The sequence below is a fragment of the Sturnus vulgaris genome, chromosome 3, assembly GCF_052056855.1.
Source record: "Sturnus vulgaris isolate bStuVul1 chromosome 3, bStuVul1.hap1, whole genome shotgun sequence".
NCBI lineage: Eukaryota > Metazoa > Chordata > Aves > Passeriformes > Sturnidae > Sturnus > Sturnus vulgaris.
Genome location: NC_142245.1, coordinates 8,542,883 through 8,555,126, shown reverse-complemented (window position 1 = coordinate 8,555,126; position 12,244 = coordinate 8,542,883). Strand labels below are relative to the sequence as shown.

Below are 12,244 nucleotides of genomic sequence, written 5' to 3'. Positions count from 1 at the left end.
CAGCACACCTGGAAGTCTCCCAGAGTAGGGTTTACCAAGAGTAGACCAAATATGTCACTCACTAGCAAGAGCCAGCCTTTTTGCTATTTACCATCAGCATCGAGGCTTTCCATCCCCTTAAGATGGTTCATTACATACATTGATTTTATACCTATGCACCACATCTTGAACTATATATTTGTACTTATTATGGAAAGGTGACACTTCTTTCTCATGTTTTACCAGCTTCCAGAAACTTCTCCCCATCTTAATTTCTTTGCTGGAAGGGATATTCAGTATAAGGAGTTAAGATCCCACCAATAAAACCCAAGCTAATCAGAGATGATGTTGGCAGAAACACAAGAAGGCTCTGTGGCTGTTCTCTGAAACAATTATTTTTGTTTCACACACTGGTTGCTCATATTTAAGTCTCTGCTTTTGTAGCTCCAAATCCATCAGGATCTGCCTTGTTTACCCTGTACACACAGAAGACATTCAAACAAGGAGAAAAGCCTTACATTCTGCTCCTCACTCCCTGCTGCTTCCCCACCAGCTCAGATCAGCCCATCCTGCCTATCTCTAAACAATGCTGAAACAAGAAGGTGAATATTCAATGAAAAAGCTGCACGGCTGACAATTTTTAAAGGCTTTCTAGGGCAGCAAAGAAGAAACTAACCCAAATGAAGACCAACCAAGGCTTCTCTAAGCACATCTATGGCACAGCACAGGAGGAAGATGAGGGCAGAACATTTATTCTGTGAGGTTAAGAAGGAAGCAGGTTTCTGCTTCTCTAGGTCTTAATGGGGTTGTGAACCCTAAGAGGTACTGACAGTTCTCATAATGAGGTGAACACAAACAAATCAGGATAAATTGCAATCTTCCTATAGTCAAGAATAGCTCAAGATTATTTTCTTTTTTTAAAATTACACTTCGTTGACTTTACCATTAACTGCAAGTCAAGTAAGCATCATCTTCTTAACAGCTGTTGCTAAAAGTAGTGCTATTATTCTTCCCCCTACAGCATATGATATAGTTCCCTAAGAACAAGTTCGTGAGAAATAAATTTATTTACTGAAGTCAGCATTTTTTTCCCCATGAGGAAGCAGGCTTTGTGTACTGTAAATGCTTTATTAGGGTCTACTCCAGACAACAAGAATGAATCTATGAGCAAAACCAGCCATATTCTGGTTTCCAGTACAGTAACAGGGAAGGAGACAAGGGACTGTACTGCCACTTCCTACTGAACTACATTAGCCACTACCAGCAATACTGCAGTGAGTGACTGCTGATGGGTCAGATGAACACACAGGACTGAAAATGCAGGCAATTCCTGCTTTTACTGCCATTTTTCCTTGCAATACAGCTTCTCCTGAGGCAGCTAGAGCAGGAGGTGGCTCCAGGAACAGATGGGGAGCAGAGAAACACAGAAATGTATCTAGCAGCTCCCTGCTCCAAAAATACACTGCACAAATGGCCACATGGAAGCACAAACTGACACAAACCCTAGTTCCAGGCACAGGGAAAGAGGCTGGGCAGCCAGCAGCTTTTTCCCTGGCAGATTCTCCAGTGTCTAATAAAAGGTGAAGGTACTGGAGTTTTACCTGCAGCCATAGGGTCTGACCAAGACTCCTCTCTTCTATCCAGAGCCCTTTGTCACACAACTCATGGAAATAAAAGCTGCAGGTTTCCACCCATGCAAACCTCAGTTGAAAATGCCTGCTAAAACTTTCCGATGCAACGCTGAATTTGCTGGCCAGACAGAAAACTCAGGTGTGTTTTAACATCACAAAAAACCTTTCCCTCTATGAAGCAAAGCTAAAAAGAAGGGAGAGGCCCAAGGTTCAAAACCAACAATGCAGCAGAAAACTTGTCATAACCACTGACAGCATGGACCCATCAACCATAACTGTGTTGTATGCCTGGAGAAAACACGTGTCCTGGCTCTCTGGAAGAGTCGCAGTACTGTTGGTGTGGAGCTGTGGCAAGCTCTGACAGGTCAGTGGGGCACAGGAGCTGCCACAGCCCCACAGGTAGCAGGTGATGTGTCAGGGGCAGTCCCTCATCCCCAGCTCTCTGTAGGGCCCTACTCTAGCACTCTCCTGGCAGCAGCTTCAGGCTTTCAGCTTTTCTTTCCAGAAAAGAGAGAAGGATGTGCAGGGGCAGGAAGGAAAAGTTGCCTTTCCCCCCATACTGCCCAGCCGACAGGACAGTCTTACAGTCACAGACTAAAGAAAGTACCATGTTTCAAGCACTGCACGTTTATAATTCGAGCACTAGGGGTGATCACACACTCTCAATCCTCCAGCAAAACATCCCTTGATTACATCAGTGGCTATGAAAATTCAGGGTGTTAAGATTACTCTCGGTGAGCCTTCAGCTAATTTTTTTTTTTTATCAAATCCTACTTAGTACAGGGGTAAAAAGGAATGTATGGAAAAGGAAATAATTCCTTTCCTGCTTTAAGACTGTCTGTTCCAGTATCTTGAACAGATATGTGGACACTGGAGTTCAGAGTAGCCATCTACAGGGAAGAAATTAAACCATTTTAGCAGAAAAGACAAAAAAGCCACCAACAAAAAGAAAATAAAAGGAAACCTTACAATCCATTATTCCCTTTCCCACATGCACAAATCCCAAAAAGGGGTGGCGAGGGGTGTGAAAACACCATTTTATTTTTTAAAGGTATCTTTCAAAAATGTTAACAGTAAACAATCCTAAATATGCCTCAAAACCAAGTAACACTCTTATAAATTCTTTCCATTTTTGTAGTATGAGAGGAAGTGGTAAAAAATGGGTCAGGCTTTTCTCATTCTTAGAATTTTCTTACATGTCAAAGATGAAGGAATGCAAGGCGAATTCACTCACTCAAGAGACACTTACTCCAAGCACTCCATCCAGTTAAGATCTGCTCTTGAAGAGAAAAAGAAGTTTAAAAATCTTGTTCTCTTGAAATTTTTCACAGCTTTATGCAGCTATTGCTCAAGTTACCTACCGGAAATGACAAACCACTAAATCGGTTTTCCAAGAGACACAACTGATAAAAGACAGGTACAGCAGAAAACACAGCCAAATAGATTTGCCCACCTGTCAGGAAGCCAGAGGTGTAACTCCAGAGCTATAACCATGTCAGATGTCACCTGGAGCTGTCACCTCTGCTAATAAACCAAAGATAAATCAGCAACAGGTTGGTTTGGAAATTAACAGATCTGAGTTAGATCTTTGCTGGAAAAGTCTTGACAGCTCTTTTTTTGTTCTTTTGACTCTCTTCCTGTGTGCTGACATAAACAAAGGGATTCAGAGTTTACTCAATGAGCACACTGAAAGTCAAGGAAATTCACAGTACTCACTGAGTGGCAGAGTACAGCATGCTGCCAACTGGATTCAATAATCCAGATTCCCCACTTACTTTATTCAATACAACTTTTGGTATTAACAGTACTGGCTATGCAAATACTCCTCCCAAGCACAGCTGGGAGAGGAAAGTTAGTTTATGACACCTGATGTAAAAGCAGAGGCATCACTGCATCAGTTTAGCCCTAAGCAAAGGTCAGGACAGCTATCGTCCTAGGGCATCAGGCAGCTCTAATGGAAGAGCTGACTTAGGGAATATCTTTTGTCTGCCTGGCCTAGGCAAAAGGTGACAGGGCTTGTTCTAACAGGAGCAGATGAAGAAACACTCCCAGCAAAGCTGCATACCCATCAAAATCCACATCTCCCACCACAACAGCCAGTGCCACCAATCCAGCAGCCCCAGACAGCTCTGACCCGTCCTACAGCAGCAAGGCAGCAAACAGCACTTCTTGGGAGAGAAAAGAAGCCACTGAACATGAAGGGTGACTGCTCATTACTTGTGCTTGTGGAGGTGGCACACAGGAAATGAGCAGCAGTAATACAGGAGCCAAAACTGATGTGGTAGGAGAGGGTTTTCAAACACCCTGGATTGCTCTAATTCAGTTGTTCCTGGAACTAGAAATTATTTTTCCCTTGTGATGTTTGGTCAGCACCAAAATAATTTTTCAAAACAGATCTATTAGAAATGAAAGTCAAAGCTACTTGTGTGCTGTTAAGCTGATACAGCAGCTCACCCAAAACAAAGCCCACAGACCAACAGCAGGAGCGTGCACATGAAATAAAACCCAAAACCAGTTGGTGCTAAAATAAATACACAGAGACATAGAAACTGCAGCTCAGCAGCTGCAGATAGTTAAGCAGCTGCAGAGCCTGGCCACAGCTTTGGAGTAATCCTCAAGAAAGTCTCCTTAAATAACAATAAATTAGAAACAAAAAGAAACCCCAACAATGACTCTCCACTACAAAGAGAGTCTCAACAGGCAAAAGAGAATTACTTCTGCACTGCTCATCTTTACAGATTTGCAGGCAGCTAGAAACTGTAGTTCAGAAGGGCATGCACTTCTGATTCATCTCAAAAGCTTGTGTGCTTTGAAGCCCTACAGTGACAGCACAGGGCACTGACTGGGTGATTTAGCTGAAACACTCTAAAATGGTCTTGACTGCAGCTGTGGCTCATCTCACCGCTCTGGCAGATTTTCCTCCCCATTGCATCAGGGCAGCATAAGGGAGGTGTGCCTTTTCCTCAGCTGCTGCAGTTCACACTAGCCTCACAAATGGGAGCTGAAGTTGATGGCACTTAATACTAACACACCTCGCAGCCTCACTGTCACCCTGCCTCTGCTTCAGGGCACAACACAACTGCTGCTTAGGGACAGTGACATCCCGCTCCACTCCTCAATCCAGAAAACCTCATGAGTCAGAGCCTCAGACAACAGAATGTTAGTTATGGTTCTACTAATTTTAGCTCGTGCTTAACCCACAGCTCCCAAATCCCTCCAATGCCTCTCCAGGTGCCAAAAGCCACAGCTACTCTATACCTCAACTGCCAAAACACACAGCTTCCAAATGAGAGCCTCTGGTGAACTTACAGAAACTGTACACTGCAGAAAGACATTTTTCAAATAAAGACAGGAGGAAGAAAGTAAGGAGAGCTTTATTTACCCTGCTGCTCCGCACATATCTTAAAATAAGGAACAAAAGTTCATCTGCACAGTTCCTGTGTTTCAGAGTCCACTCCAGGACGCACAAGACAGACTTTGTGCAGACGGTAGCTCAAGGAGTGTCCCACAAGGTAGCAAACAACCTGCCAGGGCCAGCTTCTGCCCCAAGGAGTGAAAGGAGAGAGAGGGGCAAGGGAAACAAACACACACTTCACACACTCAGAGTAAACTGGGAAAGCTTTTAGAAGTAAATAAACACACACACCCCCATATTCTCATAAAGGCGCCCAGGCAGAATGCTTTTACTACCGTAGCTGAAGAGTTTGTTTTATAGGAAGAGTTTCCTCAGATTTAGTCAACCTTAGCAGCCTCCTCCTCCTCCTCTCCTTATTCACACTAAACTGTGAAAGGGACTTCAGCTCTCTCCAACCAGTCAAAAACTAATTGAAGCAACAGACTGGCACTATATAGCCTGAGCAGTCTAAGAGTTGGCAGACTCAGCTCATATGAGGCCTACATTACTTCCAATTTTATTTTATTTCACCTGATAGCACAAAGAGATAAAAAGAATATTCACAAGGATCCAATCCTAAAAAAAAAATCAAATCTTTATTGCAGTTCAAGTCCACTGGGTTCAAATGAACAGCACATTTTCTTTATGCATGTGTGCACCACAGTGCCTGTAAGGTACAGAGCAAGGTTTTATTTGTTCCAAAAGCTCTGTGAGGAAGTTATGCACACACACAATTTCTCTCGCAAAAATAAAGCTATGTTAGAACTTAAGGTAGTGTATGTTATTCATTCAAAGAGACATCTTCACAACTCTAACTTACTATTGAAATAAAATTTGTCTGCACCTGGATAAAATTGAACATTTTCTGCTTTTGCTAATTCTTATTGTTACTGCTAGGACAGGAAACAAGGAATTGCTGAAAAGAAATGTGTCTTTCAGAGACAAACAGAATTCAGAACAAGTATTTATGCCAAATCTTTCTACCCTACAGATACTAAACTTTGTGCCTGCATCTATCAATGCATTCTTTTAGAAACTGGACACAGAACCACACGCACTCTTAAAACATTGCTGCAAATAGAAAATGGGTATAAATGTGCAGCATTGACAACCTAAAAAGTCATCAGCAAGAAAGACTTCAGAAACACCCATACCTTTCCAACTAAAATTTCTTTGCTGACAATATGAAGACAGCAACTTTGACAAGAAATCCCTAATTTGGAACAGACCCAAGGCTGTAAAAAAGGTAAGGAGTGGAGCTTGGCAAGGTAGGGAAGGAAAGCAGCTGGCATTAAGGAGTTGGGATTGGTAGACAACCTCTGAACAGAAGTCAGGCAGAGTCCATAGGAGCAAATCTAGGTTTCTGCAATGAAGGATTTTCTTTTTGATACAAAGAAGAGAGAAGAAAAGTGACAGAAGAGAATTGTTTTTGTGTGTGGACAGTAAATGTGTTTTAATTGACTACCGAAAGAAAGGGGGAAGACAGCTGTAAGGCGGCTGGTGGTGATTATTTGGAAAGAGTATGTTTGACATACAATTAAAAAAAAAATCCTCAGTCAAAACCAGAAATGAATGGCAAAGAAAATGCTGAAGTGTATTCATAAATGGAGATTATTTAGTGTAGAATCAGAACTCAGTAAAAAGTATAAGGACAGAGTACAATTTCATTGAGAAGAACAGAAGATAAAACCCAAGAAAAATTGCATGGTGCTTTCCTTGCACAAGTTGTACATGCTACAATACTCCTGTATCAGCAACACTCCAATATGATAAAAAACTCTGCAGAGCAAGCCCATGACACAACAGCACAGTGCACAGCAAAACTAATTCAAAGAGATTCAATATGATCATCCTTTATAGTCAAATGCACTTAGGTACTCATGAAATCCTAACAACCCTGCAAAGCAAGAAAATTAATTGAGCAATGTGACAGCCTGACCCCATGCAGGCAAACAAGGATTCTACAGCAACCAGTTAAGCCCACTTCTTTAGGTGGCCTTTGGCACTGACCGGTTTGCTGGAAAGCAGCAAGCAGAAGGCAAGCACATCAGTGTGAATTGTGGAATCTCAAAAAGCTCATTTCTCTCCCATGCACAATGCAAATCTTAAGACTCCTGCAGCATCCAGTTATTAAACTACAATTGAAGAGGAAAACAGATGGCTAAAGCCTTTTAGAGAGGAAAAAAAAATTAAGCCTTACTTCAATTCCAAAACAGAAATACGTGTATTTGAAAAGAAAGAACCATACCTAATCGATATAAAAATAGGCAACTTGTCTCATGGACATGAAGCCTTTCTTTAGTTAAAACTTCTGAACATATGAAATTTAACCCTTTTAAACATCATGGCTCACTGTATTTGTAAGCAGGATTTAAAAGCAAAGTTCATCTAAGAGATGACAGACATTACAAACATGGTACAAAAATAATGTTTATTTATCTCTAAAGCAACTCCTGAACACAAATCCTATATAAAAGCCCCTATATTTACTCTTTTTCAGCCTTTGTAAGCAGTTAGCACCTATGTTCAGGTGAGCAGCCTTCTTGCTCACAAAAGCATCCAATGAAAAATGACAAGTTAGGAAGATGGCAGCCTCAACTCTTGAAGTTCAGCCATTCTCTGCGGAAACCAGTCAATATTACCATTTGAAGCCTCTATTGAGTCCTTGACTTGTGAGATATCCCACAACAATAAGGAAACAAAAAAGCCACCCTAAAGAGCTCATGTGTTCAGCAGTAGATGCTTCAGCAGCTCTATAAAACAGCTATCATACCTTCAGGTTCAAGTACTGGAACTGATCTCTGGTCCAAAGGAGAAGTTTCCTCCTCTGCTGAGCCTGGATCTTGGACAAGCCTCAACTCAGCTACCTGAACAGAGGCCTCCAGCAGCTGGCCAGCCCCAGGGTACACAGAGATTCATGCTGGGCTGGCAGCTTGAACCAGGATCAACAGGAGACGTTCTTAAAACTGGCAGCTGGGACTGGCAGTAAACCCAAAGACATCCGAAACAGGGCCTGACACCAATGTTCAGGCAACTGAACTGGGTCCCCTGCACAAATCATAGCATTCCACCTGCCAGGGACGCCCAGCACACTCCTGATGAACACAACAACCCTCTGCCCTGACAGCACAGAGAAGGAAATATAGCTGTTTCTGTGGAAGCCTAAGCAAAATGAATTAGCCTGATTTCTGGTTTTATTCAATGATGCTGCACTGAGGATAAGCACTGAATTAACTCCCTCGTATCACACGTGGTCCTTTCAGGCCAGGGCTGCAGTTCACTGGTGACGCTGTGTGGAAAATCCTGAGCTGTCCCAGCTTAGTCCAAGGGTAAATAGAGGATAACACACTCCAGCACTTTCAAGCAAGCACCTTTCAAAAACATTAACTGCTTATATGATTAATGTAAAGTACTATGTTTTTGCAGTACCAGGAGTCACTAATCCATATTAAAGACCAAGACTACATCTGTTTATTTATTTGTTTTTAATGAAAGGTTCTAAATAAACCAACTATTCAATTTTTCAAAGGTACTGAGCAGCCACAATAATTAGGTCTGGGTCAGTGGGAGCTGCCAAAATGCCACAGAAGTGACTCAGTCCTGTTAATGATCTGAAAAATAAGGAACAGTGACAACACTGGACACTCCATCATAACCTATCTCCCCCAAACACACCACCAATGAAAAACAAGCATTTGAGAGTGGCTGTCTGTAACCATTAGTAGGGACAAGAATCAGAAATTAAAGAGAGAAGAAAAAGCAAGGAAAGGTTTCAGCCCAATCTGGCCAAATGCTGCTGTACCTAAAGATAATGCTTTGAAAAAAGTGAAGCAGCAACACCACAGCAGTGGCAACTTCTCACAGTGTCAGGAGAATGCCAGAAAAAAAGAAGTGCAGGACTTAGAATATAAGTTTAAAACAAAACTAGAAAACCCCTAAGTTTAAAACAAAACAAAACAAAAAAAAAAAAAACCAACAAAACAAACAAACAAACAAAAACCCCCCTCCAATCAATACAAGTCCAGAGGAAACGAAGTATATTAAAGCCAACCAGAAATTCACCCAACCTTGCAAACCATCCACAATCAGTAGAAAAATATTCTAACAAACAAGTCATTTTCTGAAGTCAGACATATACAAACCTAACAGAAGATAGCAGCTCATGAAGAGGCACACAGCCTGTTTTGGTCACACACAATCCTTGCTCACAGACACTTCTTAGTTCCAGTGTGTTTATGACTGCGTTGTAATTTACTTTAAAACATGAATGGAGCATTCTTTTCCTCCAGAAACACTGCATTATTAAAATGCCAGTACATTAAAATAACTTACTGCTTACTACATTTCAATCAAACAAACTACAGACTACAGCACAGACAATATATATTGAGTGCTTTCAGCAAGAACAGCATATGGAGTTCATTTCTTGTGTTTTGTTCTCACATGGGCAAAACTCAGAGTCAAGATTAAGGAACATTTGAAGGAGTGATCCTGTCAGCATGCACAGAAACTGTATCTTCTCCAAAGTTACAGAAACATTTAGTTGAAGGCTCTCAAAATACATAAATATTTAACCCTTCACTTCTATAGAAGTTTGACTTAGGAAGTTCAATTTCGAGCAGAAATAGAATATTTTAGGTTGCATGCTTAAAGAACGTTTTTGTTAAGGTTCTCGAAATAACAGGAAGCAGAATCAAAAAGCTTACAGTCAAAGGACTTTATGAGTTATGTTTTCCCCTATTGTGATTTTTCCTAGAATTCATCCACATTTCACCACCATACTGTTCTTTTGTAATAACCAACACAAGCACTGATCTTGTCTATATTTAAACTCAAGAATGTAAAACGAAGGTTCAGAAGGATGACCTTTCTACAAAAAATTAGTTGCGTATCTGAGGCTTTGAGTGGCTCTCACTAATTCATACACAGACATTTTGCTATGTGGGCACTCTCAGTTATGATTAACCAATAGATTTCCTGTTTCTAAAATAATAAGGTAATTCACAAGAGAACTTTTGTGTATGACTTTTTCTTAAACCAAGGAAAGGTTAGCTGCAATTCCAATGCAAACATTCCCCTGCAGGATTTATACTTTAGTGCTGAAGCATTCTGCAAATTCTCAGCAATGAGAGAATCAAAATGAAAATGAAACCTAAAACAGTTTAGTTAATGCAAACAGAACATAATAATCAATAAACCCAGTTGCTGAAATAAACCTGATCAACTAAAATTACTGTGAAAACTCCTTGGCTTTTTTGGGAGAGCAGATCCCATGAGATAAGGAGGACAGCCTCTTTCAACTTCTACAATGTTTCCATTTGTAGTTTACTATGTGAAAGCAAGCTCAACTTCCAGAAAAAATGTGTTTCTTAAACATTCTAGGAATGAAGGCAACTTGCTAAAAAAATCCAAAACGCTTAACCTGACAGTGCTCCTTTAATACAGAGCAGTGCACAGCCTTCCAGCATATTTGACAGAGATTTCCTACTCCAAGAGTAAATTCATAGAGGCAATTACTCATAACCAGTGAAAGCAGCCAATGCAAGTGCCAAACTTGCCAACAAGAAGAAAGGCCAAGTATTAGAAAGGAGGCTGCAGTTTATTACAAGGCAATTTGTACATCTCAGTCCACGAGGTCTGGAAAGTATTTTCTTCATCCCCTGACACTACATGCTCACACTAATGTGAGGAATTATGTCAGTAACATCAATATTCCAAACATCTAAACCAACAGTTAAGTATTTCTATAATGGAGATCTTCTTCTGACTATTTAAAAGCTGCCTAGCAGATTTATTTAAGCTCATTCTGGACAGGAAAGATGATGTGCCAGACCCACACTATTAACTGCTGTCTAGTTAGCTCCAAAGCCATTCAACTGGACCACCATCACACAAAATTACTGTCTAACTAAACAAACACCTTAAGGCAATTCCCAAGGACCTGCTCCTTGCCTCTTCCTGTTGAAAGATGGAAAGGAAAAATGGAAAAGAAGGAGAATCATGACCTCCTCAGGTAAGGAAGTCAAAAATCAAAATAGGCATCCAATCCGTATGCCCCATGACCACCATGTCCAGGACTGATCTCCAATGCCTCTGTCAAACAACACAAGTGTCAGTAGATAAACCTCAGCATGACCAAGTTGAACTGGCAGTTGGAAAAATGCTCATGAAAAATATTTTTTTTTAAATAAAGAAAAACCAAACAAAAAAGCCCCACTAAAAACCCAAAACCAGACCAAGTCACAGATGCAAGCTAACAACCCTCCTCTCCAAGGTAAAAACAATACCAGCCTAGAAAATCAATAGTACAGAACAAATCCAGCAGATCCAGGGTAACCATGTAGCAAAGCCAGCACTCACTGAGAAAGACAAGCAGTGCATGCAACTGCTTCTGCAATGGGCTGGCAAGAGAAGGTAAGGGGATGCAAGAGCAACACACCTACCACACAATACACTGTCAGCAACATCCTTCCTATTTCAGCACCAACAACTTACTCCATCATTTTTTACAGCAACATGGGCTGTGTCTTACCATTTTTTGGTGCATTCAACCATCAGTTCCTGGTAAGAGGCCACAAACTGGAACTTGGATGCATGTTTCCCAACACGCTGTAGTCTCTTCCAAACTGAAGCCATGATGGTGAGAAATACCAGTCCTCTTACACAGCAGCAACTTCGTGAATACCAATATAAGTTTCAAAGAGCGTGCGTGCTCGATACTAGCAGATTTATATACAGACACACTAAAAAGAGAGTGTGAGAAACTTGACGGGATGTCTACAATTCATATTCTGCCTCTCCCCTCCTCAGGGTAAATCCCAGTCTAGCAGAATGGCTCAGCACTGGCCAGGAGCAGCATGCAGTAGCAATAGACGCGTAATGGAAAGGAAGTTCTCTCATGAAATCACCATTCTTCACAGAGTAGATGAAGGGAAGACTGCAGGACTGGAAGACAAATAAGACAGGGAGAGAAAGCATTGAGAAACACTTCATACTAAGTGCTGCAATTGCACGTGATCTCGTACATTTTAAAAAACTACGATCAACCACAAGAACATAACCCCTTCTTATTGTCATCCACCACCTCCCCTCAACCCCAATAAAATAAATAAATAAAAATACTGCAGCAATTTCAGGAATTCAAACCACTAGACTGTTCGGAAACATATCAACATATCCTATTATCAGCAGCATCATAACTGGCAACAATAACAAAAAAGGGCAGCTCAGGACCACACCA

General features: G+C 41.2%; 1 protein-coding gene across 19 annotated transcripts in view; it reads right to left on the bottom strand.

The window, feature by feature from the left end:
- EHBP1 (EH domain binding protein 1) overlaps window positions 1-12,244 on the bottom strand; it is a 203,678-nt gene that overhangs the window by 190,199 nt on the left and 1,235 nt on the right. For all 19 annotated transcript variants that reach the window (XM_088160923.1, XM_088160933.1, XM_088160935.1 and 16 more), the window contains exon 2: window positions 11,537-11,949. In XM_088160923.1, the coding sequence (XP_088017049.1) occupies window positions 11,537-11,640 (104 nt within the window). In that variant the 5' untranslated portion in view covers window positions 11,641-11,949. The remainder of the gene's footprint in view (window positions 1-11,536; window positions 11,950-12,244) is intronic.